This window comes from Vanessa atalanta, chromosome 11, assembly GCF_905147765.1.
Source record: "Vanessa atalanta chromosome 11, ilVanAtal1.2, whole genome shotgun sequence".
Lineage (NCBI taxonomy): Eukaryota > Metazoa > Arthropoda > Insecta > Lepidoptera > Nymphalidae > Vanessa > Vanessa atalanta.
In genome coordinates, this window is record NC_061881.1 from 12,267,944 (window position 1) to 12,285,759 (window position 17,816).

The window sequence follows — 17,816 nt, forward strand, 5'->3', positions numbered from 1 at the left end:
ATTTTAAATAACAATTTTTTCATTGTCATTTAATTATTCTCAAACTTTGTTAATTGATTTTATTGTCTCAGATTTAATACATAATAGCGAAAGCAACTTCGTTCCAACCGTGTGTCCAAAGAAACTTCTCATTTTTTTCTATTGTGCGTTGGTGCAGAGATTACGTGCGTTGCACAGCCGCCCTGAAGCCCAGCTTGTCATCAGCTGTGTAGTGCACGGTGCGCTGCTTGCCATCAGAGTCGACGAACGAGTAGTATCCCCGGACATTGCCACCGTCACGGATCTCGTGGGCCGATTTTGAGTCACCTGTGTGTTTGTCCTGAAAAAAATCATATATACGTTAATTAAACTGTTTATTTTAAAAGCTCATTCACTTAAATCTAAACTAATAACTGCAGATTTTTTACATGCTTATAATTTATTTCCTGGTAAGGAATGCCTCGTGAAGAAGATGTTGGAAGAAAATTTTCCAAATGTGTATTTAACCAACTGCACCAGAGAAATTGTGAATAAGTTATAAATCTTCTTAAAAGAGAAATCTCCTTCCTTCTGCTCCTCTTCTTAGAAGGAAGCATTAGCTCAGCAATGGGCTTTTACAAACTGTTAATTTTATATATATACTAGCGACCCGGCCCGACTTCGCATGGGTGCAATGCTGATTCGAAATATAGTACAGATTGTCTTTGTATACAACGTTCATTTCTCGTCATTAGAAAATACAAACCGCTATGTCCCTGCATTTTAATACTGTAATATATTGGAAAACATTCTTTTAAATTATATGCTGTTAAGGGCCATATTGATCTATATTAAATGCGCAATGTATTGAAGGTACTTAATTGGATAAGGATGAATGCTGTATTGCTTAAAATCACTTAGTAAATAAGCGATTATTTTTCGTAAAAAGTAAAGGATAAAAAGTGGTTATTGTTGGTTATCCATAAGAGATAGACATATATTATCGCGGACTTTTTTGTAGGCATTTTTAAGATGTACATTACTGTAGTATATTTTGTATATTGTATTTTGATCTATCTCTTAGGGTTCAGCAAGCGTTTGCAATGTAAGTTTAAATTATCAGTGTTTCTCTACTATATTTTGTATGTATTGTACATATAAATCTTCCTTTTGATTTGATTGTCTATTAAAAGCAACCGCATCAAAATCGTTTGCGTACTTTTAAAGATCTAAGCATACATAGGGACAGACAGACAGCGGAAAGCGAATTTATTTTATACTATGTAGTGATTATAAAAACTCTTTTACGCCTGGCTAATTTACTGTAGAGAGCAGTAAAAAAATGCATTCATTCATTATTTGATTCGCCATTAATTCAGAGCCAGTAAATCAAACTTGAGATTGCAAATAATAAATAATAAATATTTTTCTCTCCAAATAATCTATTACTAACTGAAACTGAAGTGCTGTTCTTCCTTTACACTAACTATATTGCATTATCGATTACAAACAATATTAAATATTTTTGTACGTATTGCAGGATCTTGCGCAAATGTATTGCAAGCCGCTACAAACACGTATTTTATTATTTCTTGCTAATACACTTATCAACAATATTAAAAAAAATATATAAGCCATCTCCGTTTATAGAGTTTATAAGAATAAGCATGATTAGTTTGGTTCTGTATGTTTGAGTTCCTTTAGATGGCGGGACTAGTCCCTGTACATAACATTATTACAAAAAATATTGACGGCAGGTTGCTTAGTAGTTAAAACACGTGACTCTTAACCGAAGATCGCGCGATCAAGTTTTAGTAAGTTGTCATGTGTTGGTGTTAATAATTCATAACGTGTGCCGAAATTCTAACATGGTTATAAAAATGGGCAGAGATCTTAGCCCAGGATAGAACATTAAAAGTTTGGTACTTGATTTGTTATTTTATTTAAAAAAAAAATACTCCAGTGTGTAGTTCAGTTATTATGATATTTTTATTGTCTTAGGATTATGTATCGACATTGTAAATTACACTGCGTAATCGACGTTGTAGTGCACAAGGGCGTTAACAAAGGTACGCAATCATAGCCATCGGGCTGGCAATCGACCACTACCGGAGAGATATTAGGAACTATATTAAATAATATATATAAAGTCATTAATATATATTACGATATAAGTCAATAATGATATATGTATATATTTATATATTTATGAGGAAATATTCGTTACTCAATTTAATAAATAAACTTCAATATAAATATACTTAAGTATTATGCGTTAATTAACCAAATTGCAATCCGCCTTCGGATAAAAATAAATATTTCAGAAAAAAATTCTCACGTACCGCAATACAAGTTACATGCTATAAGAATGTCGATACAGGCATCGAAGTTGTAATAAAATAACAGACACGACCTTAACACACGTAAATAAATTGTTTTAAACTTTGTTTGTTGTTGTTTTAAAATTTTAAATGATATATTAAAAGTTTATCTGATGATCTCCTCTGTTGGTTGCGCATTGGTGATGTAAGAAATGGCTTATATTTCTTAAAGCGTCATTGTCTATGGACGGTGGTGACATCTACCTATATCATAAAGAATACGAGAAGCAGGGCCCACGGCTTTACGTACTTTCCAGAGTTTTGGAGATCAAACTCTCTTAACACCGGGCTGTTGCTATTAAAAAATATTTCAGCAAAACTCAATAAACTCACATTGGAACAGCGCAATGGATCTCCAAGCATAATCCTTTAATGAAAAGATACCTTTGCTCAATATACGAGTACACACTTAATTTACCAGATAAACGTATAAAGTTATTTCAGTAACTAATTTTTTTTTTTTAAATTGCTTAATGTTACTTATTAAGTATTCGTCTTAAAATATCTGCAAAACTATTTTATAAAGTACCAAATAAATGGTAACAATTTACATAAAAAAATAAACATTATTAAGTAATTGTGTAAAATTTTAAAAAGAATATTGTCATGTTCATCCTTGGCCAAATAATTTCAATATTAAAAAAAAAAGAACAACTAAAAGTTTAAAAATATTAAAGCACGAATTTTTCGCTAATATTCAGTCTGAAGGTTAGCGAAAAAATTTAACAACGACATCTTACTGGTTACATCGCAATATTCGCTTATCGTGCAAAAATTTAAGCAATTATATACCTTTTAAAATGGTTTTGCACAAGTTCAGAAGCAAGGGCGTTTCGAAATTTAAAATGGTATTTTTTAATTTTATAGTCTCCTCATTTTTAAATTATAATAAATCATTATTTAAAAAAAATGTAAAGGTTACTTAGTTTTAGCGAAATGTAATGTATTATACACGCATATTAATTATTCAATAGAAATTATATGTTCTTGCAAATTAATTATTATTTAATAGATCTTTAGATAGTTTAATAATGTGTAAATGTAAATAAAAAAATATATAGATTAATAAAAGATTATATCGATAAAAAGAACGCGTGGTTTTCGTAAATTTCAGGCCATCCCTACGTAAATCAATCGAAGGACAAGAGTAACCATTGAGCCACTAGTACTTATTTTACGGTATTTACGATATTAATTAGTATTGTTGTGTTACCGTTGGAATGGCGAGTGAGACAGTACGTGCAGATATAAGGAACATAAGAGGGAGAAAGATGCGAGGAATTGTTATTATTTTTTACAGTGTTTATGTCTTTAGGCGATGGTCACATTTGCAGTTGCAAGTTCAAATCTAACATAAATTAATAAAAAAACTATTTAAATTAAGAATTTATTTGGTGGTTTACTTTTATCTGTGAAAAATAGTACCTTCTCGTATTGTATTACTCGTCGGTGTTTCATGTTAGAATCTACTTCTGTACATTACGCACAGATGGCAGCTTTAAATTTATTATGTTGATTGATTTGTACAGCGTAACTTTCTACGAATCCAATGACATGGTCGTAAATGGGTACGGCATTTATAGTCAAGGTTGTAGCAAACATACACACAGAACCGGACGATACTTATTGCTGTTACTGTGGTCGAATAAAAAGAAAGATTCTTTTTTCCCTTCATAACGTAATTATATTTTCACCGAACTCGCGTTCCACTTTACATCCGAGTGATTGGACTTCTGTACGTATAACTATTATGAACCGTATTAAAATATATTAAGGCTCAATTTATAAAAGCACGTCACTGCGAAACATACGTACGTTGTGTAACGACCGCACTATATCGCTTCCTACCTTGATCGTGAATACGCGAAATTGTTATGAACATTCTTAATAAACAATGTACATTGCGCCGTCTGCTTTACGCTTAAAAATAGGTTTCGTTTAAGATGGGTTTTCGGCAGTTATTTTTACCCTAAGCGACTTTAAAAATAAAATTAAAAATGAAGAGATGATTATTCGTTGTGTTTATGTTATGCGACATCTTTATAAATTTTATATTTATATGTTTTTTTTTTTTTATTTTATTTCCTTAAGGCACTAGCCGACAAATTTAAACTAAAAATTAGGTATAAAGAACTAGGTACAGATCAACATAACAATTCTGCTACTTTAATTTGCTCTAATATTATTAATTTACATAACTTAACATTACGCATTCTATTAATAAACGAAAATATATTTAAGAATTTCACTGTATGATTTTGAACGTAGTGTTACCTGTTGTTTGGAATGTAAAATAAAGAATTTACTAAAAACGGCCGGTAATAAATTCACTAGTGACTATTCATTAGCATTTATTAATTATATTTATGTAATTAAAACGTTAGTATACACAACGGACGCCATCGAGCCATTTTATCATCTGTAAAATCTCGTATAGAATTATAAAATATAATTATATACGCCTTGTTTATCAATGTATTTTAATTGGAGCTTAATTTGTTCAATTTAATTGATTACTTAATGTAGAATATTAAAGTAAGTAATTGACCTACGGATTTTTTTTATTTAATCATCGTATAGGAGTCTGCAATTTTGTATTTATCATTGCTTTTCGTTTTTCTACATAGTTTGTTAATGGTTCTATCGAAAATATGTACATTGTTGCAAATATGTTTGTGAAAAACATACCTGTTTAATAAAATAGGTCGGCAGACAGACAAATGGCCACCCGATGATAAGTGTTCATCACTGCCCATAGCAATGCTGCCATAAGAAATTTTAACCGATTTATTTACATCACCAATACGCCACCAACTTTGGACCTGTGATGTCATGTCCCTTGTGCCTGTACTTACACTGGCTCACTCACCCTTCAAAGCGGAACACAAAAATACTGAGTACTGCTGTTTGGCAACAGAATATCTAATCGATGGTTTATATTTCTTACAGAGCCATTGTCTATGACCGGTGGTCACCACTTGCGATCAGGTGGCCCAACAAACTAAATCATAAAAACAAAATTGAGAATATTATATTTCGCTTTACCCGCCTTATATCCTGTCCTTATACATATATAGGAACCTGTGGTTGCCAAGTTTTTTATAGTTACTGGTCGATCGCGTATGCAATATCGTGTTATGTGTTTTCGGTTCGTTGAATTCAATATTAAAATATCAATAGCGTTAAACTGATATCTTTTAAGTAATGAAATAAAGATTAAAATCGATTTAATAAACTGCTATCCTATACATGAAAAACGTATAATTATTCGGTTTTTTAGTGTTGTGGTATAGTATTTCTAAAAAGGCTACTTGAATGTAACAGTACCGTTAAAGCCTTAGTTGTGAATTCTTCTTTGAAGTGACTACTTTTGTATACTTATTATACTAATATATTACCTAATATTATATGCGATTAACTATATGAAATTAACTGCAGAACCGAATTTGATGAATTTTATTATAAAGCAAGGTTGGACCCCAAGGAAAAACAAAGGATACTTTTATATACTTGAAACCAGCGACTGCATCCTTTAAGACTCAACCGTTAAAACTAGTTTTTTATAAAATGGAATTAAAAACTAATGTGTGTTTAAATGTTTGTAGATAAGTCACGATAGATTAACTGAATAAAAAATAGTTATAATAAAAGAGGAATAATAATAAAAACGGTGCAGTCGGTACTGTTCACTTTACAGGAGAGGCTTAGAGCTCATTTCACCTTCCTGCTCCGATGAATTTTGGATACAAGCGCGGCAGAATTTAATCAAAAATTTTGATGGTTCTCAATGGTGCCCTTTACCAGTGAAGTGAAATATATACACAAATAAAACACATAAAAACTTAGTGCTGACAGGCTTGAACCTACAATGTTTGATTAAGATTCACGAGGTCTAATCACTGCACCATCACGATGAAAGAACATGATAAAGTTAATACTAATTTTATACTATTACGTACATAACCGGCAATGTATGTTAAAATCATAAAATTCCTTCAAACCGACCTTGTTAAGACAATAGTTTTGATCTAACGTTAGTAATTCATAGTGTAGTAACAGTCGACATTGATCTAGATATTATTTGATAAAATTTTGTAACAAGATGCGTATAACATAGGGGGTCATCTTGATTAGTGGTATTTGCATTTATTCGCCAATTCGAATCTGGGTCATGAATATAAAATATAATGGTAATTTTAAATTAATCTTGTAATCCGATGACTCAAAGGTGCCAGTAAGAATCTACTTGAATGAATATATACTTTGAATTTGAATATCAAGTATTTTAGAAGATAATTCGTAATATAAGATTTACTAATATTTTAAATCAAGTGATTAGAATTAGCCTCAGGGTTTGAGATCGACTTATTACTGAAACTTTAAACATTTTAATGTTAAAGGATTTTGCAATTTATTTTATTAAAATATATTAATTTAAATTATTTGTAGCTGTTTATAAAATTATTCGATATTTTATTATACTGATAGATAAATCATCACACCGATTTGCTAAAATGTTTTAATTAGATTCGTGTAATATTATGAAATTGTGTTACTTAGAGCAAGTTATCGGGTAGTGCTTAAGATTTTTATATCTGTTGATCGCATTAGAAGTCACGAAATATTATCCTTTAAGATTAAACCGGGTTGATTTTGTAATAGATAGACATCGATATTTTGTACTATATAGTTGGTTTTAATGTAATCGTTTATACCTTAAAATAACACAAAAGTCACGCATGTCACGTTTAGATATTTGCTAAATTTGAAGTCTAATATTATATAAGTACTAAAATGTTCTCCGAGCGCGTTGTAACTTCTCGTGTGAGTGTTATGTATATTGGTTTTAGTATATTTTCAGTTAGGCGTTACAAAACAACGTCTTCTCATTTATTAATATTGATATCAAGGTATGTTTATAAAGCTTATAAAATGTATTGATACAGGACAATAAAATTCCTAGCAATATCTATTTTATTTTATTTTTAAATTTCAAAATCCTAATATTGATAATAAATATTGGACAACATCACATACATTACTCTGATTCCAATGTAAGTAGCTAAAGCACTTGTGTTATGGAAAATCAGAAGTAACTACGGTACCACAAACACCCAGTCCCAAGACAACATAGAAAACTAATGAACTTTTTCTACATCGACTCGGCCGGGAATCGACCACGGAGGTCGTCGAAATCTATTAGTACATATATAATTGTATTTAACTAACATGACTGTATTTTTATATGTTGAAAAATAACTACTGAATTCTTCTCGGTAGAATCTACATTCCGAACCGGTGCTAGCTTTACTTTAAATAATTTGTTAAATGACGATTCAAAAGTGCTTGTGAAAGCCTACTTGAATAAAGTGTATTTTGATTTTGATTTTTGAGTACTAAGTTAATTGTACGCTGATATATTTTCACGTGAGATATTTTCATTTGAAGAACATAATTCGAATAGCTTAGTTTTGCACCTTCATTTTAAATACGGTGTGGATTTTTTTTTTAATTCAATGTAGTACTTGAGGCATTAAATATATTTCAATAAAAATAGTCACTGTCTTTAAAAAGTCTATTGACGGGAAAATATATTTCTTATTTTTGCTATTATACGGAATATATCCAATCGTTGTTGTTGGTGTCCGCAGTGTTAAGTTAACACACAAAGAGATTCGTCACATAGCCCAAGAGCGAAAGTAAGGCCAATTATATGCCCGACACCAAAAAAAAAAACATTATATGCGACCTATTAATCCTCACAATGCACTTGTTATTTAAATACAAAATAATTTACATCTTCCTATTAAAAGACTTAAATATATCATATTCGATAATATTCCTCTTTATATATTTGATATTGTATATAATAAAACAATTAAAAATACTATTATCTTAATTGAACAATAGAGGTCGAATTCTCGTAACGAGTTCCTTTAACAAGCGTTAAATACGCGAGTGATTTTGATAGTCAAGATAATATCTTTACGCACAATAAAACATTTATGAGGTCGTCCGTGGATACAATTTGTGAAACCCACCAACGAAAGTATCTGTGCGTATGTTGGGGCGCTGGCAATTGCTTAGCAAATTTGTAGGCCCATATTTAAATGTTTTGGGAACACAGTCTTTGGAACTTGGTTTTATATTTTGAAAGTATGGGGCGTATAAGTATTAGCTTAGATTTATGCTTTTAAGAATTAGGAAAAACTGTTTGAGTTTCTTATCAGTTCAAAGTCGAATAAGGTATACGTTATGTTTGTGTTTTATAAATATATAAGAGTTTTTATTTCAAGACCTTAAGTAGTGATGATGTAAGAACTCACTGGTGAAATCTCGAAAACCGACCTGTGATACGTTATTTTGGTGCGAAGATTCACGCAATTAAACGTCATAATTAAACTTTTGTCAATGTCACTTATGACATTCAAGATCGTGTTCTGCGGTCAGTTTGGCTTTCATACAGTTACCATCATTACAAAAAGCTGTTATTACATCTATCGTAAATATTCGTATTTTATTTCTACACATATAGTAAATATTTGGTTTACTCTAGTAACTAACAAAAAAAGGTTTGCTATGAGATAAGGCCGTGTATCCAAGTTTTATACGTGTGCTATAAAATATTGGACAACATCACATACATTACTCTGATTCCAATGTAAGTAGCTAAAGCACTTGTGTTATGGAAAATCAGAAGTAACGATGGTACCACATACACCCAGACCCAAGACAATATAGAAAACTAATGAACTTTTTCTACATCGACTCGGCCGGGAATCGAACCCGGGACCTCGGAGTGGCTTACCCATGAAAACCGGTGTACACTACTCGACCACGGAGGTCATCAAAAAATATCTATTGTTATAGATCTGTTTTTAAACGATTACTTTTCAAAACAACACGAATATTCCGATTTTTATCAGTTACGTAATACGAGCGATGTTTTAAAGAAACATTTCACTCAAAAAACGTATCACCGACTTTTACTTAACGGCAACGCAATCGTAACTTTCACCTTCGTTCAGCGCGGCCTTGCATCGACAATGGGAATGAGGAATAGTTCAAGGTTGCCTATTTTATGGTTGTTTGGACTATAACAGCTGAGGACAGAAACTGTATACAGTTGTCTCGTTGGTCTGGTGGCTAGATAAAAGACCGCATATATTGAGGTTTATGGTTCAAACCTGAGATCGGGTCAACCCGGAGTGTGTAATTTGGCACTTGCCTCGGAAAAGCAGGTAAGGTCTCATCCGATTTGTTTATGCGAGTTCGGGAATAGAGAGTACACCTGTCTTTGCGTATACACTTGAGCACTATAGTATGTCCTGCGTATTCAGCTGCTCTCCCTTGAGATTGACCACCGTTACGAAATCTCTCAGGAAGACATCATCATCGTATTTAATTCATAATAAGTTTTGAGTTTCCACCACGCTGTTCCAATGTTGCTTGGTGGATGAACATGTGGCAGAATTACGTTGAAATTAGACATATGCAGGTTTTCTCACGAAACATCGTTAGGAAACCTGCCTGCCTTCACCGCTGAGCACGAAATGAATTATAAACACAAATTAAGTACATGAAATTTCAGTGGTGTTTACATGGGTTTGAATCCGCAATCATCTGTTAACAAGCATGCGTTATAACCACTGGGCCATCTCGGTGCCGAGATTCCCGCATATTTGTCCGTCCTAAAAAAATAACTGAGAGCCTTATCAAAAATAACAATTTTAAAATTCTTTTTTTCTAAAACTAAGCTAAACATTAGAAATTGTCTGTCTGCGAAATTATTTTTTTTCATCTCATATTATTCGTCTTATAATTTAACATATTATTATTATTATTTACGACCTTGTCTTCTTTTGAGGCTTAAAACATATATCACTCCGCTGCTCCAATACATGTTGGTAGATTTAACATTCGTAATTACGAAATCGATTTACAAAATTTTTGCCACTAACAAAAACGAATATGTTATCTTGCATCTGATTTATTTGAAATAATATCACATTACTCAAGGATATCAAAACTTGCAGCCAATAGAAAGATATGTATGTCTACGTCACTCCGGCGCGTGCGCTGAATAGACTCTAGAAATCTGTCCAAGCAAACAAATCGTACTACAGACGTATTTGGTAATAATGTCTAACTGAAAAACCAGCTAAATCAAAGACTTAAATAATTCTTTTTAATATTATAAATGGGAAAGTATGCTTGGGTGGATGTTTGTTACTATCAGTCCAGAACGGCTGAACGAATTTGCATGAAATTTGGCAAAGACATAGACTATGTATGGATTAAAGCTGAGCCTTTGTCAATAATTCTAGATGAAAATAAAAAAGACGAGAAATAATATTATTTATATTATTTTATAATAAACTAATCGATTTTTTTATTTTAATTTACTCAAAAACGGTGTTTGTCCTCGACTTTCAATCTTTATATTACGTTAACGCGGTAAATGGTTCCGGGTGTTGTGGCTCAGACTCATTCAGATAATTCTGGTAAACTCTAAAAACAGTTTTAAATTAAGCCATTCTAAATCAAAGAGCAGATTCTTTCGTATTAAATATACGACTAAGACGTGGATAATATTTTTATTCACATAGTCAGTGTTCTTATTTTTGGTACATACTGATTGAAAATTAAATGCCTATTCTAACTCACACTAATTATTCTATAATTTAGATACTATCAGAATATTCTTTTACTCGCTATAAAACTTTCGCCGTGCCTAATGACTCATAATAATTATATAGTTTCTATTGTACTAAATGTTTAATAATTCCTCACAAATCGTTAGAGCATTGTCGAGAACCACAATTGTTATGGTTGTGACAACAAACCTAGATATAATCTAAACAGTCATTACTTACAATGAGACTTGATTAAAGCGATAAACATAATTACTGAGCTGTCTTTTTTGAATATCTGACTAGGACAGTGACAGTTCTATTTAAAATTTATAAACAGCAATGACGTTATACTGGTGAGAATTGGTTATCTTGTCTCTTTATATGGAGCCAACCCTAAATTATGAGTTTAGAACTCATAATTTTTAAAGCACATAGTATCCGATGATGTAAATGCTGTTTATGGATCAGCATAATAACACGAACAAGACAGCATACCTTTGATTCAATAGAAATAAGGTTTCGTAGCGTATTAGACAAGATGATTAATGAAATGATGCTGTTTAAAATATAACATAAAGTAGATCATTTATTTTTCCTGAAATGTCGATTATGAAACTGTTTCGAAATAAACGCAGGCACATAAAACTACCAATCTCAATTAATTCATATAAAGATACCCAAAACTTCTGATAACATTAATGTATTAGTTTAAAAAAAAAAATTAAGCAACTTGTACCCAAGTTTGGAGATTGAAATTAGCTTAATATATTTATCGAAGAATTCGAATTATATATTAATGGTTTCTATCAGTTGTAAAATTAAGGTATGTTATATTATAATATCACAATAAATATAGCTTTACTTAACGTTCCTTTTTACACCAAGTCTGTATATGTATAAAAAAACAACACTTACATGTACACCATAGGAGAAGCTATAGCGAGGATTGGGGTCGAACTGTTGTTCAGCTTCTATCACCTCAGGGTTCCTCGCGTAATGAGCTAAACTAATCGGGCTGCCTTTCACAGCCTGCAATTTGTGATAACTGAACACGTTATTCAATTTTTCATTCAAAAACTTCTTCGGTGGGACATCATTTAATTGCAGACCTCGTAGATCTACATATTTATAATTGGTGTTCGGATCACGGTAGAAGGTTGGTTGATTGGGACGATTGTACTGATTTAATGTTTCTTCTTTAACGTCAGCTTCATTATATCCGGTATATTCTTCAACTGTTTTGGGTAGTTGTCTAATTGGGGGACCGTAGTTGATTGGCTCTGATCCTTGCAATACAGCATACGCTTTCTGCTTTTCATTTTCTGGTAATTTAGTATCAGGATCGTCGAAGTAGCTGACGAGTGCTTCTTCAAGTGTTTTGTATGTGTGGTAAGCGTATTCTGGACTCCTTGCTCCTGGTCCGGTGTCGTCGTATTTGTTTTCTATCGCGAATCTTATTTGAGCTGGAGATGCTGCTGAATATGGACGAGATTGTCTCGGCAATATTGAATCAGCATTTGCGATTAGAGATATAACTAGTACCTGGAAAGAAATATCTACGGTTAAAATCATTTTGACTATTTAATAATAGAATCATTATTTGTCTTATATTAAGTTTTTTAATTGTGTGATGACAAGGTATTTTTTTAAATTGCGAATGTATAGACTAGTAAATACTCCCCACTGCCCATAGGCATTATCACTGCAATTGTTTTTTTACCAGCCCCTGCATCATCAATACGCAATCAACCTTAAGAACTAAGATATTATGTCCTTGTGCCTTTTGTAACCCTAATTCATTCAGTATTTAAACCGAAACACAACAATACTAAGTATTGCTGGTTTACATTAGATTATAGATGACTGGGTGCCTACCTAGGCAAGTTAACACAAAGCCCTACCACCAAGTAGATAATTATGGATATATGTATGGAAAAATACAAGTATCTATAAAGGTTTCTCTATTGAAGCAGGTGAAATTTTTACGTAATAGTTTATGGAAAGCCTAGTAGAATTTTAATAAGCGTATTAACATGTTCTTGGCGTTATAACTTACATAATAACGTTATAAGTTGTTTTTTAGGTTCTATTGTTTCCATAAAAACTGGTACACACATTTAATGGTTTATAATTGAAATAGTCACGACTAAGCGCTAGATTACCAAATAAAACGTATTTGTCACTTAAAGTTTCTCTCACAAGATAGTATTCCAAAATGCAATTTATATTTTTTGAGAATCTTGATATAATTTTGCCCCAATTCGAAGCCATCATTTGTTTAATTTTTAAAATTTGATATATTTTATATCATTAGTTTTGTAGTATAAACTTGCGAAGATCGTTTCGGTTAGGTTAGGCGAGATATAAGGCGGCAAATCTCGAGTATATGTACTAAGTAGTTGGCAGTTCTCCCTTGAGGTTGGTCTGGAGAACATCATTATCTATGTTGGGGAAATTTGAAGAACTATCCAAAGATAGGAGATGTTATAGGGAATAAGCGGAGAAGTTTTCTTTTCCTTGCTCTGATAACATGATAAAATGGAAATTGGGCACGACTGACGAATATCATGTGTAGAGCCAACGTCTTTACGCACTTTAAAGAGGAATGTAAACTGCCAACTTTCTAACTCTGGTCCGCAAATTAATCTGTTTCATTAATGTTACAAAAACTTGATAAGTTCTATTTGCCTGGGCCATTTTAAATCAAGGACTTTAATATTTGACGTCAAACATAACATTTAATTATATAATGCAGGATTAATCAACCATTAAATTTCGTGCCTGAACTATCGAGGATGATAGAACCGGGTGCGGTTTACAAAATTCAACCCAGAAACTGACGATACGTGAAGTTAATTAAAGCGTGGCATGTTCTCGGTTCATAGATCATGCTAGTAGTGGTCAGGTTTCCTTACGTGGTAAGAATCTTCGCTTGCTTAATGAGGCTTGGGAATTTTATACAAGTTTATTGCTTTTGCCTACTTGAATCTTGGCCTAGAAAGCCTATATTGGTTACTAGGCTCTACTTGGGATATTACTGTCATTATTTTTCCGGTAATAAATTATATCTGTGCCAAAAATGACATCAATTGATTGCTTCCTTATTGCAAAAGACAAGCCGACATACCTATTTACCTATTTATATTAACGGCGATAAGTGTTTAATTGAAGTACAATTTTATTTTATTTTCAATAATAATATAGTATTATTTTTAAGGTATTCTTTAACTGTTACAAGGGTTTATATAATTTTCATTTTTATTTATAAAAAAAAAAACAAAATACAGTTTTTTTTGTTATTTATAATCACTTTGTAACTAGATTTTATTTTATGTTTTACTTTCAACATTATCACGGAAATCGTAATACTCTAGATACAGACAACATAATTTCACGCTTAGCGTTCAAATTGCTTTCCACTGTTATGAACGCATTACGTCGTTATGGTATTAAACATCATATTTATTTTTAATTAGTACGTAATTAATTTAATTTCACTTTTCTTTAATTTTTAATTCAATGTTCTAGTGTAATTACAGACACAAGGGAAATAACAAAATGGTAAGACTTTCTTACGCTGCCAATATCTATGAACTACCAGTGATGACCACTTACCATCAGGTGGCACACGTCCACCCAACTAAGCATTCTGACCACTGGGCCATCTCTGGTCCCATTTTTTTATATATTATACTAGTTGTCGTCGGCGTCATTATTCCCATTTTAGGGGTTGATCGTAAATGAGCCTATATCCTTCCTTCGTGTTCAAGCTTGCTTTATACAAAACTTCATCAAAATCGGTTTAGTTTTTTGGCCGTGAAAGAACAACATATAGACAGACAGAGTTACTTTCGCATTTATAATATTAGTAAAGATTAGCTGGCTTTTTTCCTTTGTTTTTAAAATCGTTATACTAAAGTCTTTTTATTTCTTTGTTTGACCCTTATTAAAAAATATTTTTTAAAACAATACATATGTTTTATTTTTATTAATTAAATAGTAACGTTTCTTGTCTACTGATTTGTTACTTTTCTTCGTTCAATGAAAATATTATCTCGTGTAAAATAGGCCGAGCGAATCAAGTCTGAGACGCTCGGTAGGTCAAATTCTACAAACACACACAGTGTTTATATTATCGATGTTATATAATGAATCTTATATTTTGTTACTTATTTTTATGTTATAAAATATATTATGTAAATAAACCAGTTAATAAATATTGTAAGGTAATCTGTCAATCGAAACTTTCTTTTTGTGAACGCAGTAGTACTTCCGATATAACAAGCTAATTTAATTACGGCGCCAGTTAATGTATACCTCACCTTTTACAAAGAGTTAATAAAATATCTAGAAATGACATTTCACGATAATAAATAACAATGAGTTTAATGATCAAAAATAAGTTCTACTTCTGAAGCGTAATTAAAAGTAACTTTTAATTCCATGCAATGACAATTTAAATAATATTTTTAAACAAAGATTTCTTGTTATGATATCTATTCTGTTTATTTGTCATCCGTGATTTACTAAGCTATTAATCCGATCGAACCCGGGAAGGTTCCTTACCATAAACACATAAGTTTCGCCTGGAGCAGCTAATATTTAATTAAAAAACGTTATATAAAATATATAAGTTTACATGAAACTAATTATTTATGAATATAATATTTATATTTATTCAGTAACTGTTTCCATAGAAACTAACGTGTTCCTATATCGTAACTTCTAAAGCACAACACAAAACCAATTAGTACACTATACAACTATTTGTAACTTATGATAAAGTACCTATTATCATAGGTACTTTTACTTTACTTTTATTTTTTGAGGTACGTTTTTTGGGCGGTTTAGATACATAATTTATTTTTGGAATAGTTGTGGATACAATTTTTGATTAAGGGTATTGGTGTTACGTACGGAATTTCTATGCCTCCAAAGAGACGTCCTAACCCTAAGGCCGGGTCAGTGGTTTACTTAGTCTGAGCCCTTAATTTTTGAGCTTTAGTCTTAGTACTAGCACCGCCTATATCAGTGACATTGTAAGATTGTAAGACTTGAAATATAACTGCGCAGAGAAATTCTGTTCTTAGATAATCAAAATATGTGTAAAGCTACCGACAATAACTACTGTTAAATAGAAATCTCACAACGAACAAATTTTTTTTTAAATAATTTTTTCAACCTTGGTTTAAAAATATACCATGTATTATTTGAAAACTTCAAATAACTTCATTTTTATAATTCAGGTTTTTTTTTTGTATTGATCCAATTCGTACAGTATGTGAGCTTTATGAATGGGATGTAAAACCTTAGAAAAAATGTAATTGTTGTTCCAATAACCTACCATAAAATATTTTTGTGAAAATAATTTGTCATTGCTAATAATTTTAATTTGTCCTCTTAACTACTTTTAACCGCAGTATCTAGATATGATCAGTTACTTAGTTACTTAGCGAATAGTAAATAAGTATGTCTTTTAACGAAATTTATATGACCTTGATATTAACCCACTTCACCCATTCATGTTATTAACATTAAATACCTAAATGTTTTAAAAAATAATTGCGTAAAATACTTTTAACGTCATTATTTTATTAAAATAAATTTTATATATTTTTTAAAGTTGTCATTAATGTAGCTTGTGCTTATTTAATTACGATTAAAAAAATAAAAAGAACGAATTTGAATATGGAAATTAATTAAACATAGCAACAGCATAAAATTATAAAACAAAAAAAAATGTCTAAATAAAAATAGATATATATATATACTCACGAAAAATCGCCACATTTTTTATTAAATTCTAAACTCACTCACAGTTACAAAAATTAAATTCACCGCGCCACGGTCACGTGACGAGTTTTAAACACAACTCGGCCGAACGGGTGTCTGTCTGCGAGTGGCGTTTGCAGGCCAGTGACTTGCCAACATTGGTATCGTATTTTAATGATTGATAAGTAGGAAATCGATTATGCAAATTTGAAGAATTTCGTGTTATGTAACTTGGAATAAGCGAAGGACCAATGCGGGATGAAGTTTCTTACGTAAACGTAAAGTAATAATTATAATAACTGTGATGTTTACGATCCTTGTTCATTGCCTTTGGTGATTGTATGTCATCTATGTATATGTCTGAGAGATATGTGTTGATATTTGGAATCAATGAAAACAAAGAGTGTCTATACAAGTGGAATCTTACAAGCACTCTTAAATTGTTATGTTACAAGATTAATTTTAATGTACAATTATTATCTACTAGAATGTCGATTGGGAACACTTTCAGGCTATTTCAAATAAAAAATGTTTTTTTATTTTTTATTTAATGAAACCCATAATAGTTAAATATGAGATAACAAATAAATAAACATCGACATATAAAACATAAACATATAAAAATAGAGAAACATCTTTCGCTGGTTCTTCTCAGGTCCGAGGTGCTTATTTCCAAACCGGTGTTAGATTTTTGACTATCAAAAAGCCAATAACGCCTCTCTACTGAATAAAAGTACTAACTTTGAATTTTAAGGCGAAGTTCTTATCATCTATATAATCTTACGAAAAATAATAAACTTATATTTCCTGATATTATTTTTAAGTGAGACTTTAAGTTATTCAATAGTGGTCTTATTTAATCTATCAAATGATGATGGTTGAGAGCGCATGTACTAGATATTTCTTTATTAAATACCAATTAGCAGAAATGACACACAAATTGACACATGCGTAGCAGATGAGCCGATATGGCCCAGTGGTTAGGACGCGTGAATCTTAACCTATGATTGCGGGTTTTCACTGAATTTTCATGTGCTTAATTTGTGTTTATAATTCATCTCGTGCTCGG

General features: G+C 31.4%; 1 protein-coding gene across 1 annotated transcript; it reads right to left on the reverse strand.

Annotated features, from left to right (window-relative positions):
- Window positions 1-114: 114 nt before the first annotated feature.
- Window positions 115-16,864, reverse strand: LOC125067397. The gene is made up of 3 exons (XM_047675975.1): window positions 16,751-16,864; window positions 11,891-12,517; window positions 115-319 (listed from the first exon to the last, which is right to left on the reverse strand). The coding sequence occupies exons 1-3, from the start codon at window positions 16,763-16,765 to the stop codon at window positions 161-163; spliced, it is 801 nt and encodes a 266-aa protein (XP_047531931.1). The 5' UTR covers window positions 16,766-16,864; the 3' UTR covers window positions 115-160.
- Window positions 16,865-17,816: the final 952 nt, after the last annotated feature.